Below are 15330 nucleotides of genomic sequence, written 5' to 3'. Positions count from 1 at the left end.
GTTTGTCAAGTTGAGTCAAGATTCACCATCTCTGATGGCTATTCTTGGTTGTCAACTTGACTACATCTGGAATGAACTGCAGCTCAGAAATGGAGGGCACACCTGTGACAGTTTTTGCTTGGTTTAAAGTGGGTGAATCCATTTCTAGTCCGGACTTTTGAGGTAGGAAGACACATACCTTTGATTTGGATCTTGAGGTGGGCAGATACTTGACTTTAATCTGGGCCATACCTTCTGCTGGCAATCTATATAAGGACCTGGAAGAAGGAAGCTTTTGCTCTTTGCCTGCTTGCCCTCACCTTGCTAGCAAGTCCATTCCTTCACTGGCATTAGAACCTACTTCTTCAGGATTCCACCGTATACTGAAGACATCCAGCCTTGTGACTTTCTGTTTACAGCAACTCATTGTTGGCTTAGCTAGACTGCAAGTCATTCTAATAATCCTATAAGTCATTCCAACAATTCCCCTTTTATCTATATATAGAGAGAGATTCATTCTATAAGTTCTGTTACTCTAGAGAACCTTGACTAAAACACTATTACAAGGTATAAATCATTAAAAATGCTTATTATCTACTTCTTTCATGGCCACATCTCTTGTAGAAGAATATGTACTGGATGTGTTTGCCTTGCTGTTCCTGCAATCACTGGCCCAGATCCTTGGATATTTTCACTTGGCCAATACTGAAGGAAAAGAAAGCTACTTGGTACAACATTTTACATAAAAATTGTGGGTGGGCTTTGAAAATGTATAGCCTTGTCCCACCTTCTGTTCACTGTGCTTTTCATGTGCTTTTGAAATATGATCAGCCAGCTTCCCAGATGCTTGCTGCTAGGGCCTCACATAGTCCAGATTATCCTCAAACTCACTATGTAGCTGAGAATGACCTTGAACTGCCCGGATCATGCCTCTTTCTCTCAAGTGCTGGGATTACAGGTATGAGTGACCAAACTCAGTGTATGCGTGCTAGAAAGAGATTTAACCCAGGGTGTCCTGCATGCCAGACAAGCCCTCTACCAGCTGAGCTGTAGCCTCCGACCATCACCTGCTTTTGTTTGTTGATATCCCTCCACAGCCTTTCAATGCATTTCACTGTCTCAGATTGAGTTTGCCAACCAATCCAGACACATCATTTTTCATCCCGTGGCCCCTCCTCTTCTTTCTCCTTTCTCACTTCCTTTAGGTAGAGGGTAGTCTCACACATCCCACTTTCCCAAGGACAATTCAATTTTGCTCCTATTAAATCTGGTGACCCATCTGCAATACCCCTTTCTTTTCATTCTCAAAAGCATCTTGATTTAGACCTTAAATTCTGTGATCGTTTTACTAATCCATCTTCTCTCAATCATGTTCATATTCTTTACACTTGTAGCATTTTTTACTAGGGCCTGGAACGCAAAATTGAATGAGATTCCAATCCTCTGATCCCATGCTCCAAATTCCTATTGAAATTGAAAAGACATATTCTAATAATAAACATTATTCTTGGAAACTAGAGAAAGGTGCCATTTTCATACAATAAAACTCAAGGAATTTCTTTAAGATATATTGCAGGTGCAGATGGGTTGAGGGAAGGGTCTTCCTAGACAGGTGTTTCCTTGGCATTTATTTTACTTTTTTTTTTTTCAGATGAAAAGCTACCCTGGGACCAGTGCAAGTCACCCAGGAGCATGGAGTAGCTCAGAGTAAGTGGGACTGGGGGTAATGGGGGTAGTGGTCAGCTATCAGTTGGCTTGGGTGTGAGCCAAACACTGGGCGAAAGCTGTTGTCAGAGTGGAGCATTTGGGATAAGTGTCTGTTTGGGGGATGTCAACACAGAATCAGAGCACAGGGGCCTGAGTAGAAAGCGGGCACTCTCTTTCACATTTGCCCATCATAAGCATAAACTTGAAGGTGGCAAGTTCAAGTGCTCTAATTCTGCTGACTTTAGCTCTGGATCTTTCTTTGTCTTTATAATCCACTGTAGCTTGAAGCCAGAAAAGCAAAATGTACAGTATTTCCTTTTAAAAATATAATATTTTTATTAATTCTTTCGTAAGAAATTCTTACAATATACTTTGATCATATTTACCTACCACTTTTCTCCCTAACTCCTCCCAGATCCACCCCTTCCCAACTTTGTGTCCTCTTTTAACAATTGTATTACTATTATTGTTATTGTTTTTTTGTTTTTTTAAGACAGAGTTTCTCTGTGTAGCCCTGGCTGTCATGGAACTCACTCTGTAGACCAGGCTAACCTCGAACTCACAGAGATCCACCTCCTGAGTCCTAGCTGGGACTAAAGGTGTGGGACACCACTGCCCGGCTTTATTATTATTTTTAATAGCCCATGAAACCAAATCTATGCTGCCCATATATTCATGGGTGTGGGGCCATCCACTCGAGCCTATTTGACCCACAAGAGGCCACATCCTTAAAAATCTGACTCTGCCTTCACTAGAAATCATCAACTATCATTACTCAATCCATTGGGGCATGGGGGATTGTGATTCCCTCCCTCGCTCTGTGCTAAACTGTCGATTGGCTTGATCTTGTGCAGGTCTTGTTCGGGGAACCACAGCTGCTGTGAGCTCATGATCTGTAATGAAAAAAGTCATTCAAAATACAAGAGAGAGAGAGAGAGAGAGAGAGAGAGAGAGAGAGAGAGAGAACCCAAGTTAATCGTACTATCAAATAAATACACAATTTAGGAAACATTCTATGCCATATGTGGAAGTTTTGTTTACCTAAAGAAAATACAGAAGGGCTGTAGATATGGCTCAGCAGTTAAGAGCACTGAGTGTTCTTGCAGAGGACCTTGATTCAGTTACTAGCAGCATACCTACATAGTGACTCACAACCATCTGTAACTCTTGTGCCCCTTGTGGCCTCCTGGGACACCAGGCATGTGGGCACAGGCATATATATACAGGCAGGCAAAGTACCCGTGCACATAAAAGACATTTGAAAAATGTATACACTTCAATTTTGCTATTGGCTTCTAGGACGTAGGTATGCATTTGTTTGTTTTTCGTTTACTTATTTAATTTCATGCGTACATGTGTTTGCCTGCATGACTTTATGTACACCATATGTGTGTAGGAGCAGGGGAGGAAGAGGTCAGAAGAGGGGCTATCACTCCCTGGAACAGTAGTTACAGTTGGCTGCAAGTTGCCATGTGGGTGCTAAGAACTGAAGGAGGGGCCTCTGCCAGAGCAGTCAGTGCTCTGTACAGCTAAGCCAGCACTCCACTCTGGCTTCAAGGACTTTATCTTTTTGTTTCGCTTTTCTAGATATGGTTTCTCTGTGTAGCCCTGGCTGTCCTGGAACTCACTCTGTAGACAAGGCTGGCCTACAACTCAGAGATCCACCCGCCTCTGTCTCCCAAGTGCTAGGATTTAAGACATGCATCCCTACACCCAGCCCAAGGACTTTATCTTCAGGAAAGAATCATAGGTCTGTAGAAAAGTAAGACTACTGAGATGTTCCTCACAACATTGTTTGTCATGGAGAATTAGAAACAAAGTAAATGTTCAATAACACATTGATTAGACTGTAGAAGTAACCATCTTATTAAATAAGAAACATAGAGCCAATGCAAAGATGAAAGCCCAAGAGGTCAGAGCTAAGACCCTTACCCTTCACTGCTGCAGCTATCCTCTTCAGCCAAGAGACCTACTTCCTGTGTGTTTGTCTTTATATAGACTTTCTGTTCTGCCTTCTCATTGGTTGTAAACCCAACCACTTGACCGCCTCGTCACTGTCTGTCTGTACAGACCTCCAGGTCTTCTATGGTTGGTATTGAGATTAAAGGCGTGTGTCTCCATGCTGGCTGTATCCTTGAACACACAGAGATCCGCCTAGCTCTATCTCCCAAGAGCTGGGATTAAAGGCGTGCACCACCACCACCCAGCTTCTGCTATGGCTTGCTATTAGCCCTGACCCCCAGGAAACTTTATTTATTAACATACAAATAAAATCACATTTCAGTACAAATAAATTATCACCATATTAGACAGTTTGTGGAACCTATAACGAGATGGCATGGCAGAGCTAAATGTTATTTCAGAAAATATTTAATAGTCTTAGAAACTATGCTTTATTAAACAAGCCGAAAGTTTACAATTCAGTGTGTAACTTATGCTTCCATTCATAATTAGTGGAGTGATGTAGAAAAGACAGACTCAGGGTGGGAGAGATGGCTCAGTGGTTAAGAACACTGGCAGCCCTCCCAGGGGACCCAGGTTCAATACCCAGCACCCACATGGCAGCTCACAGCTACTGGTAACTCCAATTCCAGGGGACCCAGCATCCTCTGCGGGCTTCCCCAGGCACAGACACACACACGGTGATGCACAGAAAACATGCAGGCAAAAATACTCACACACAAAATTTTTAAAAGAAAGACTGGGAGAAACGTGCTCAAATGTCAGCGGTAGTTATAAGTGGTTATTCGTTTGTTTTGCTACCTTCGTTTATGTATTTCTGCAGTGAACGCTCGTTGCTTTTGCATCAAAAGTGTAGTAAAAGGGGAGTTTTGAAAACTTTAATTTGTAAATCCTATCCCTCAACTCCCACATTGCTGCCTGCCTCCAATCTCACTCTGCTTGGGGTTTCAAGCCTTTCCCGTGTTCTCCGCAGCCTCATTTAACGTGGATCTAGAAAGCGCTGTTGCTCTCGGAAGTTCATTTCTCAGGAGACTCAGCCTTTCAGGCTTGGGTAGCTTCAGGAGAGTCGCACCTAGTCCCCAGACCTCTGCAAGAGCCGCTAACTGACTGGCATTTGTCACCAACTTCCGGTCCCAGAACCGAAGGGCCATCCAGAGCCCCTCGCTGGTTCCTGCAATTCCCCAGGGAACTATCACCCTCATCCCCAGGCGACCATCAGGGGCCGCAGCGGTCCCCCGCTCCGGGTCTGCTTGTGGCTTGCCTTCGGTGACTGGATTGTGCTGCAGCAAAAGCTGCGTGTTCCCTCCCTGGGAGACGCTACCACTTGGGCCTTCAGTCACCTGTGGGTACGGAACTGGCTCCCAAGCACTTTCCTAGATAGAATTCCATGTTTAAGACAGAGTCCACTGCGAGAACCCGCACCTAGACCAGGTCAAAGAGCGTGCAGGGGAGTAAGGCAGGCCCCACGAGGCTGGGGATGGGGTGGGGGCAACCCGGGGGCAGGAGACTCGGGGACTGTGCACTGAGCAACTACTGAACTCACATGCAGCATACACGTGCAGATGGGAGCGGGAGAGAAGCATTTATTAAATAGCTAATTCGTGCAGGATGCTCTCTGAGCTATTTTCTCCCTATAAAGCAAATGAAGCTCTGGGGGAACTCACACCCCCATTTTGCTCTAAGAAGTTCAGACTCAGAGGAGTTAGATCACATGCTAGTTCCTAACTAGAGACGACAAAGCTCGTTTTTCCATCGTGTGGTCCCACGGTCTAGGGACGACTGAAGCGATCGGCCTATTCTCCCCACCCCTCACCCCTCACCCCCCACCCCTCACCCCCGGGGTTTAGTCCTGAGCTGAACGCCGGAGCAGGAGGTGAGTTTTTCAGCCGGTAGTCCAGCGCCCCCTATGAGGCTTGGTGCTCATTGCCCTAAACACAGGTCCAGGAGTTTCTCCAGCCCGGGACCTTCCCAACTTAGTGAACTCCTCGCCTTGTCTAGGCTCCTTTAGATCAGCATACATCGAATTGTGCTGCCTCTGCTGAGAGACTGGGTCCAAGCTGCCCAGACTAGGGAACGATTTGTTTTCTCGTTACTTCTGAAGTTTGTGCGAGTGTGTCTCGAACCTAACTTCTCCGAAGGGGAGGGCCCGCGTCCTGGAAGGTGCTGGGCCTTGGGCAGATTTTGGGAAGACTCCCTCCACCCTCAGAGGTCCAGTTCAGCCACACATTCAGCTCAAGATCCTTTTCTTGATTTGCATTTCTACTACCGAGGTGTGTGGCGTGGGTGGAGGTGTCAGGGTGCCGAGTGTGCATTGAAAGGGGAGATCGCTGGTGCCAGCTGGATTGAAATTCGAACTGGTGTGATATTTGTAGCTGCCTCCCTAAACACACACACACACACACACACACACACACCCTTACCTGGAGAATGACTTGGGAAGGTAAGTGTATCACGGAGAAGAAAGTTGGATCAGGAAGCTAAGAGTGAGTTCTTTTTGGAGGGGAGGGCTAGTGGGGGCTTTCTGTCACCCCCTACGGGTTCAGAGGCAGGACTCCCCTGGGGGCGGACTCCCCGCACTGAGCACTGAGTGCGCGCCGTGCCCGGCGGACGCGCGTACCAAGTGTGTACGTGAGTATACGTGTGAAATGTGGCGGCGCCGGCCGCGGCGGAGTGTGCGTTCGGCAAAAATATGAATAATCAACACATCGCTCACACCTCCGTCGGGAGCGGGAAGGGAGCTGGGAGGTCCCGCGGGCTTTCCCCTGCCTGCTGGCGGCGGCGGGGGTTGGTGGGGGATGGCGGTGGCGGGGGGGGGGGGGGGACCACCAGGAAAAGGGGGGTATTTCAGAGTGACTCTTTGCTTATCTCAAATGAGCTGAGAAACTAGGAGGGGGGAAAAGCACGTTGGGAGACTCACATTTAACCCCCCCCCCCCCAAGGCCTTCTACTGCCTATGCTGTTTGGAAATGGAAAACCAATGAGGGGTTTGTTTTCTGCTTATCAGCGGAGCTGTCACTGGCCATGTCCCAAGCTCCTTTTGCTCCTCTGCGACGTGGGAACCCCCCCCCCCCCAACACACACTCACTGAAACAGTTGTTGTCAAGCTGAGTGGTGGAATGCGCGGGTAGTTGTGCCTGGCACCGGCACCCTACAACTTCTTGGTAAACGTCCCGCCTTTGTGCGATTGCCCCTTCCTGATCCTGGAGCCCCGATTACAGTCGGGACAGTCTGCACGACCTTCGTGCATAGGTTCTTGGAAGTGGCTGAAACCAAACCAGTTTATTCAAGCATGGGCCCGCCCGAGGGAGGGTCTTGTCTAGCCCAGACACCAGCTCCGGAGACGGTGGGTCCCAGCGTTGGAGTAGAACCTGCCAGTCCACCTGTGTCCTGTCGTAGACCTTAGCCATTCCCGCGCTGCCCACGGGTCCAGCGCCGATGACATCAGGGTTCCCAACGCTGCTGTAGAGGTTGCTGCTGCTGGCACTGCCCCTCTTTACCTTGCCGAACTTTGGCTAGACTATGGCTCCCGGGCTTTTTGCAATCGCTCGGAATGAGTGAGTGGGAAGGAAGTGTATTTCTTAAGTGGGCTACCAAGGAGGTATGAGGGAAGTAGGGATGGGAGAGGAATATGAAGTTGAGGGGACTCTGGAGTTTCCACAAGTGTCAGGCTCTTTCAGTTCATTTTGGGTAAATACATCGCAGGGACGCAGTTGACTTGGGCACCACACCGGTGCACCTATAAAACTTTCTACACCGTATCCTCAGTATTTCTGTATGCGGTCCGGCTTGACTCTGCTTCACCGCGTTAAAAAACAAAACAAAATCGAACCCTAGTCTGACTGAACTGTCCTTAAAGGAAATTTCTTGGTGTGTACGTGTGAGATAGTTATCATGAAGTCATAAATGGAGGAATTTCTTTGCTCTCCGCTCTCTGCGGAATTTGTACCTACTACTTACGTACTGTACAAATATAGTTTCTGGAAGAAAAAAATGTTCAGCTTGCAATTTGGTGTGGGAATTAATGAAATTAGTTTTGGCGTCCAGCCTGCAATTTGGTGTGAGAGTCAATGAAGTTTTAAAAAAAAAATCACTTACGAATTTTGGATTAAACACTCAGTAGGGCTCTGAGAAAGAGTAAAGTCATTTGTCCGCTAGTTGGGCAAATAAATAAAAATTCCAGTTTAAGTAAAAAACAAAAACTGGCAAATGAAAAATGCTTGTCCAAAGACAGGCTATGGGGACCAAAGCTTTTTAATTTACACAGCCCATGCTAGCTGTCTCGGTCCATCGAATTCCCCAGGAATGGTCCAGGTCTGTGCTTTGGTCTGCGTAGATGCAGACACAGAAGTGTGTGTGTGTGTGTGTGTGTGTGTGTGTGTGTGTGAAAGAGGGAGGGAGGGAGGGAGGGGGAGAGAGAGAGAGAGAGAGAGAGAGAGAGAGAGAGAGAGAGAGAGAGAGAGAGAGATTGTGGGGTGAGGGGTGTATAATGATGCCTGATGGGCACACCTGGAACCTCTGACATAGAGAGGGCCCTGGCGCGCAGGATGCCAGGACTGGGCAGTACTGGACCCATCGGGCCTTAGAACCAATTCAGAGACTGAACACACTGTCTTAAGCTGCAGGGGAAATCCAAGCCTGGAGTCTGGCATTTTAGAAGGGTGAACAAAGGCCGTGACGGGGTATGAGCTGGAATGCCCAAATCACCTCCCCAGTTTGTGTGACTAGATGGTCGTGAGTAATAGCAATACTGTGAGTTCTGGATTTTTCTCGAGGATGGGAAGAGACTAGCCAATCTTGGGCGGAGGAAGGCTTGGTACCTTGCGTGGTCGGGCTTCTGGGGCGGGCGGGGCGGGGCGGGGGGCGAGGAGAAGAGTCGCAGCTCCTCCACCTGGGTCCCGGAGCAGCTCCATGCAGGGGTTTGTGTTGCAAGTTCCTAAAGGAGGGTTATTCTCAAGCAGCCGGAGGCTAAGGAGGTGTGTAACCCTCTAGGCGCCAGGACTGCTGAGCGTTGCAGCCACAGGCACCGCTACTTCGGCGCGGGTAGTCAGTTTCTGCGGTCACCCCTCCCCAAGACCTCCACAAACATAATCAAAGCCAAGGCGGTTGGCAGAAAGGCGACCAGCTCGCACAAGACTTGCAACTCAGGGCACAAGGCCGACTGCTCCTCTGCACTCGGCCTGGAACTCCATCTCCACCTAGGAGGAACTTCTGAATTCTGCTAGCCACCCGGGGGACCTCGAGGGGCCGGCCCGCAGGTTGTCCCCAGTGACCAGAGGGGCCGCTGGAAAGGCTCCTTCAGCGCAGCCGACTAAGAGCTAGAAGTCCCACTGGCTCAAAGATCTAGAGGCAAAGTGCGGCCAGACCATCTCCCAGCAGGGCACCAACACCCTGACCTTGTCGCTGCGGAGGAGGGAGGTGGGGCGCCACCGACGAGGGTATGATTTGGAGAAGGCGGCTCGGAGCTGGGAGAAAGGAACAATTCTTTCGCTTCCTGAGGGGTATAATTTGGGTGGCAGCTGTTACTTGGTGAAAAAAGAGGCGTCAGCGACCTTGGCTCTGCCCTTTAACCCTGAGCCTCTGCGGGCCCACGGTCCGGGCTAGGCCGGAGCCCATTGCCGCTCCACAGCCCCTCGGGCTCTGGGCATCTTCCTCGAGCACTTTCGAGGTGTAGCTGATCAAAGTCTCCTTGGGGAGATTAAAACAAAGCCATCCGTTTCACCCACACGTCAGAGGGCTCACTGTCTGGTCCACACTGTCCACCGAGGAACCTGAGGCCTTGCCCAGCTGGGAACAGGGCCGGGACAAGAAAGAGAAGGGGAAGGAATTGCCTACATTCTGTAGATCTATTTAAAAAAACGAGCAGGCCAGGTTCGAAGACTCTGGGTGATTTTCCTGGGGTCGCGCAATTATCCGTAAAGTCTTCGCATAACAGAATTGTGGAGCTGAAAAGCGCAGTAGTACATGTTAAGGCTACCAGTTTCTCCCCAACCTCCCTCTTCTTTTGTTGGACCCCTGACTTATGTAACTCAGCCATTCCATTTTCTTACACTCAGCTGCACCACAAGCCACTCACCACTCCTCCCTCTTAAGCCTCCCAGGAAGGCCAAGTAGAGGCCTGGAGTTGGGGTACACCACGAACACGACTCCAGCCTCCTTTTCTCCAAACCACCACATCAGTATGTGAAAAGAGGACTCGCCCCCCCCCCCCCCCGTCCCCCCAGCCTCCAAGCCAGTCTCGGCAGTCGACCGAGAGCAGAGCCGGGGGAGCACCAGCCCGCCTGCGCAGTCTGCCGTCGCAGTTTGCCCCTGAGGTGAAGTGACGCGCACAGGTCCCTTTCTATGGCGAGTCGCCGCCGTCTCTGAAAGAGCAAGCAAGCTTCCTGATCGTTTTCTTGAAAACGTGCACCCCAGGCACTGTGTCCTCTAGCGGCTAACTCTCGCAGTTCATCTGCGAGCGCTCACTCACCTACACCTAGGGGGTCCGGTCAGGACTCAGCTGACACTCAAACCTGAGTCCTGAGTAGGGAGGGAAGTCTCCCGAATGTAATGAGGCTGGGAGGCTCGGGTGCAGTCGCTCGAACCGCGGCGCAGCTGATTGTCTCCTGCACGGCAGATGGTCTTTGAGCACAGATTTGCATTCATTGTCTTCAAATCTGTTTTCGCGCTGGCGTTCTAGATTTCAACAGCAGATCTACGCGCAGATCAGAATACAAAAAGGGAAGCAAGAAAATAACACCCAGCCAGGAGGATTTTTTTTTTTTTTTAAATAGGCACCTCGAGCCGTCTAGGGTTTCAGCTGTTTTGTGGAGCTGCCGCCGCTTCCCGGCCCCCAACCCTGGCGACCACAGCGCTCCGCGGACAAAGTTTCCCGGACTCCTTCGTACCTGCCTCGTGTCTCCTCCGCTGGGTTCCCCGGGCTTCAGGGATTGGGGAGGGAGATACAAGGGAGGTTCTCCAAACTGCATCCCACAGTTCTCAGCCTGCCAAGCTGTCAGCAACCTCTCCCATCTGCAAAGGTGCGTGCTCCCGCCCTCCCGGGACTGTTCTAAGCTCCCCCACCATTTCCCTCGGCATTATATTTATTTAAACTGCACTTGAGTCTCCCTCGTCCACACTTCGCTCTCGCCTTCCTTCATCTCTCCTCTCCTTTTAACACTTGTAGCCCTCACACGAAATGAGTCACCCTGGAACTCCATGAGACTTGGGAGACCGGCTCAGGAAGATGGATGCCCCGGGGCGGGGGAGTGTTTGCATACAGCACGAGTACAGGTGGTCACACTTTCTGCTTGCTGCCAAGCAGGCACACAAGGTCCAAACCCCGGGAATGAATCTGCTGGGTGCCCCCCCGCAGGCGACAAAAACCTGCATCGAGAGGCAAATCCGCTCAGGCTTCCTGCTTCCGCGATCAGACCGAGCCACCGTGTTCCTAAGGCTCAGAGTCCCGCTACCCTGTTTCAGTGCAGGACTTGGGGGGCCCCCTTCCCACGCAGGCCAAATACTCGGGGTTCTGGCCCAGACTCGGCGCCTGCAGCTTACGGCAGTAGCCTTTCACCTCCCGGACTTCGGGCAACGCCGAGCTTGGCGAACGCCGCGGGAGGACGTCCGCCCCGGCTTGCCCAGAGCCGGCCAATCCCGGGCGTCCATGCAAATGAGGCTCCTTATCGGGCCTGGGCTCCGCCTCCCGCGGCCCCGGTTGTAGTAACCATTCATGGGGCCCGCGCGCCGCTGCAGCCCGGCTCCGCGGCGCTCTCAGCCACCGCCTCCTCCCGGCTCCGGGTCTTCCCCTTCCTCTTACAACTGATCCTGTTGGGGATTTTTTTTTTTTTTTTCTATATTGGAACGGTGGGGAGGAGCAGGGAGGGGGGACCAGGAGGAAGGGGAGCGATCAGGCAGCTATCTATCTCCTCCTGTTTTTCCCAGAACAGATGATGCTTCTAAATTGTGACCACTTTCTGGAGAACGCTCTGCAACTGGAAGGATGCGGGCGACCTAGGGTGCTGGAAGCCCCGAGGCGGCAGATCTGAAGCCACCGAGGATAAAAACCCAAACTTTGACTGCATTGTGCGTGGAGGGAAGAGCTGGTTATTTCTTTCCAAGAGGGCCCCAAACTTCGTCACTTGCCCCCTTTCTCGGATTGCTTCGGAGAACACCGTTTGCTGGCAGCGTCGGAAAGCCCGGGCGGTGTTTGTCGTAAAGTCATTTTTAAGGCGACAGTAGAGGATCAGACTTTTTAAATGTTTGGGATTCAAGATACGCTAGGAAGAGGACCAGCTCTGAAAGAAAAGTCGCTGGGCGCCGAGATGGATTCGGTCAGGTCTTGGGTCCGGAACGTCGGCGTGGTGGACGCCAATGTCGCCGCTCAGAGGTAAGGAGGCTGGAGCCGTTGTGTCTCTGGTTGTGTCTGTCTCTCCGTGTGCCACTCTCCCCTTCTCCTTCTGTTTCTCTCTGTCCCCGTCTGTCCTTCCAGGCCGTGCGCATTGGGGCTCTCCCGGGGGCGGGCAGGTCGCTGCGGCCAAGGGGAATCCTCCGGCAGCCAACACTGGAGTTTCTGAACTACCGAGGTCATAGGTGTTTCTCCTTCACTCCTTCGCACACAGCCCATTCTTTGGGGGGGAAAATATTTTGAAGCAGCATTAAAGCTCCATGCTTCAGCGTTTACTCATGGACTCCAGAGGAGCGGAGCGTGAGGACCCGAGCTAGCCGCAGCCAGCACAGCAGCGGAGCCGGCTGCCGGGTCACTCCGAGGTTTCTCCACGCCGCCGCTGCCTGCGAGCGCTTTTCCTCCAGCATCTTTCAGGAGAGTTCCGAGACTCGGGGAGCCCAGCCGCCAGATGGTGGCGGCGGCGAGGGGATCCGGAAAGGCCTGAGCGACTGCATGGGGAAGGCAAAGCGGCCGGGAGCTCTGGGAAAGGGGACGGGCAAGCCGGTCCTGGGTCAGAGAGAGTGGGCCTGACGAACCGAGGCGGCCGAGAAATTAAAGAGGAAGGACCGGAGCACAGGGGAAGTCGCGGGAGAGGAGGAAAAGGAGATTCGTCGCCCGAGCCGAAGAGAAGATCAGCCTCCGATTTTGCGGGTCCCTCAAGTTGATTTTGTTTCCGAATCATCCACGTGTGCGGGTGGTAAAGTCTTGTCCAGGGTTCCATCCCACGAAGACACTCTAGTCTTCCTTCTCACCATGGCTTCTGAATTGGGATTCGTGGCCTTCGTGTCCAGGTCTTCGGGAGGCAGCTCCCTTACTCTCTCCGAGAGCCTACAAACTTCTTCCCCGACTGCTGTCTCTCCCTCCGCTCTCCGCGCCAACCTCCTTAAATCTGGACTTCACACCGGGGAATGACCCCCTTTCCAGACAGGCCACATCTCCAGGTGTCCCGGCTAGAGCGAACTGGCTGCCACCCTTGAAGGAGCGGAAGCCAAGGCCGCGTGCCGGGTGACTGAAGCGGCGCCTGCGGTACCCGACTGCCACCCCTCCGGAGTCGGGATGCTCAGTTGTCTCTGAAGAAGCAGATGGTACTTAGCGGCGGCGGCTCTCAACAGCGGTCTGAGGACTCGCCCGCGGCGGCAAGCCGAGGGAACCAGGGCAGTTCGGCAGATCTGCACCGTGACCCATCTCCTAGCCAGGCTTAAGGACATCGTCCTTCCTCCTGTCTTCCCGTCCGAAATAAAATGCACTTTGTTAAAGTTTGAACAGGCAGTCAGAATTGGGGGTGGTGAGCTAGCAAAAAAAAAAAAAAAAAAAGTACACCTTTCCAAAAAGTGTCCGTGCCCGTGCCCAACACAAGCATCCAGAAGACCTTAGGGCCACCAGGCTGCCCTTGACATCTGTCAGGTCGCCGGCGCCGCCAGATTTTCAGTTAAATGTGGGTGGCACTTACGGAGACAGGTATACAGGGAGGTCCTGTGTACACGTTCGAGGCTCTGGAGGGCTCCGGGTCCAGCTTTACAGAGTCAGGGAAGTGGAGAAAACGCTTGAACGCCGATCACCTGTGTCTCTTAACGTTTTTGGCTTCTCCACGTGGAGCAGCTCTGGGGGGGCGAAGGTCCTCAAGTAGCGAGTGTTCGATCCTGGCCCGCTTTCTCCAGCGATGACTGTGGGGATTTTGCAGTGATGCTGTCCTGGATGCAAATTTCGGTAGAGTAAGCCAAACCGTGGGTGAGGCCCTGAGGACCAAGATTTGGGCTCCAGGCTTCCCATCTTTTAGGCTGTGTCACAGGTCTGGGAACTCATTAGACAGGAATTAAAGGGGTCACTTGCTCAGATGCCAAAGAATCTCATCCCCCCCACCTAAAGCTGTGTCACAGCTTTGGGGACTGGCCGTAGGCTGAAGGAAAGATGCGGCAGGCAGGCGACTGCGGTTTAGAAGCGCTTCTCGGGACTTCAGCTGGCAGTCCTTGGTCTTTCGCTTCCACTAAAGGCCCGACAGCGAGACTTAGCCGCCTGGTGACGGGATTCTGGGCGGCTGTACAACTAACTGGAGGATGGAAGCAAGTTGCCTACTGCAACTCCTCTAAGGGAGCGCGCTTCTTAATCGGAGGGACGTGGAAAAGGACGTGAAGGTCTCAGGTCTTGGGGCCTGGGTTGTAGACCTCCTTGCCCGTCTGCCACGCGGTTTGGGCGCGTTAGTAACTGCCTAACACTCTGTCTTTCTCTCTTTTCCCCGTTATCCTGTCTCCCTCCCATCTCTTCCCTTGCAGCGGAGTGGCCCTGTCCCGGGCCCACTTTGAAAAGCAACCTCCCTCTAACTTGAGGAAATCCAACTTCTTTCATTTTGTCCTGGCGCTCTACGACAGGCAGGGGCAGCCGGTGGAGATCGAGCGCACGGCTTTCGTGGACTTTGTGGAGAACGACAAAGTAAGCGGACCCCTGGCGCCCCCCCCCCTCTCCCCGGCCTAATAACTCCCTCCTTGCAAAGCACTAAGGATTCCATCTGTCACTTGTGACACTTTCCCGCTCGCATCATCAGGGATGATAAATTGAGGCTTCTCACCCTCAGCCTCTAACTCAGCAGACTCCCCTCACCAACCTCCGCTGGTCCCTACTCCGAATCTGGCGCTTTGCGGCAGTGCCAGAGCCTAACCTTGGGGTCAGTAGGAGCGCGACAGGCCACCGACTGACCTCGGAGAAAAAGTTCTTTAGACCGTCGTTTAAAAAAGTATAACCAACTCTGCCGCTGTCAGTCTCCAGGTTATTTATTTATTTATTTTATTATTTTCACCTGGCAGCGGCGACAAGGGCCAGGGGTGCCGGTATGTCAATTCAGTATTTGGTGGGCACTCCGGCCAGCCTTCCAAGGCTCCATTTCTTTCTACCGAGCAACGGAGTGCCTCCTTTGAACTCAAACCCTGATTTGAGGGCTGGATCTGGTCTGAAATGAAGGATTGTTTACCTAAACCAATATATGCCCAACAGCTGTGACTGGGCTCCAGCCTCCTCGGCTGTGCAAAGGGAACCCTGGGGTAGCTAGTTGCCAGTGTCCCTGAGCCCTGGGCCTGGTCATTTCCGTTTTGCAGAACTAATGTTGCCCTTCTAAAAGACAGGCGGGCTCACTTTTTTTTTTTTCCTCCAGAGAGAAGCCCAGGGGCTTGCTAAGGACTGAAGGATTGGGTGGGGACTGTTTAAAGAGAGCGTTGGTGTGGGTGTCTGGTCATCACGGCCGGCTGGAGGCAGGGGTGCACTTATGAGGA

At 51.8% G+C, this 15330-nt stretch overlaps 1 protein-coding gene across 1 annotated transcript in view; it reads left to right on the top strand.

Moving 5' to 3' along the window:
• Positions 1 to 11523: 11523 nt before the first annotated feature.
• Positions 11524 to 15330, top strand: part of Ebf2 (EBF transcription factor 2) — a 197871-nt gene continuing 194064 nt past the window's right edge. Inside the window, exons 1-2 of the mRNA XM_059273420.1 lie at positions 11524 to 12013; positions 14341 to 14497. Coding sequence (XP_059129403.1) covers positions 11883 to 12013; positions 14341 to 14497 — 288 coding nt within the window. The 5' untranslated portion in view covers positions 11524 to 11882. The remainder of the gene's footprint in view (positions 12014 to 14340; positions 14498 to 15330) is intronic.

The sequence above is a fragment of the Peromyscus eremicus genome, chromosome 9, assembly GCF_949786415.1.
Source record: "Peromyscus eremicus chromosome 9, PerEre_H2_v1, whole genome shotgun sequence".
Classification (NCBI taxonomy): Eukaryota; Metazoa; Chordata; class Mammalia; order Rodentia; family Cricetidae; genus Peromyscus; species Peromyscus eremicus.
Note: the sequence above shows the minus strand (reverse complement) of the source record. Positions and strands in the feature narration are given on the sequence as shown.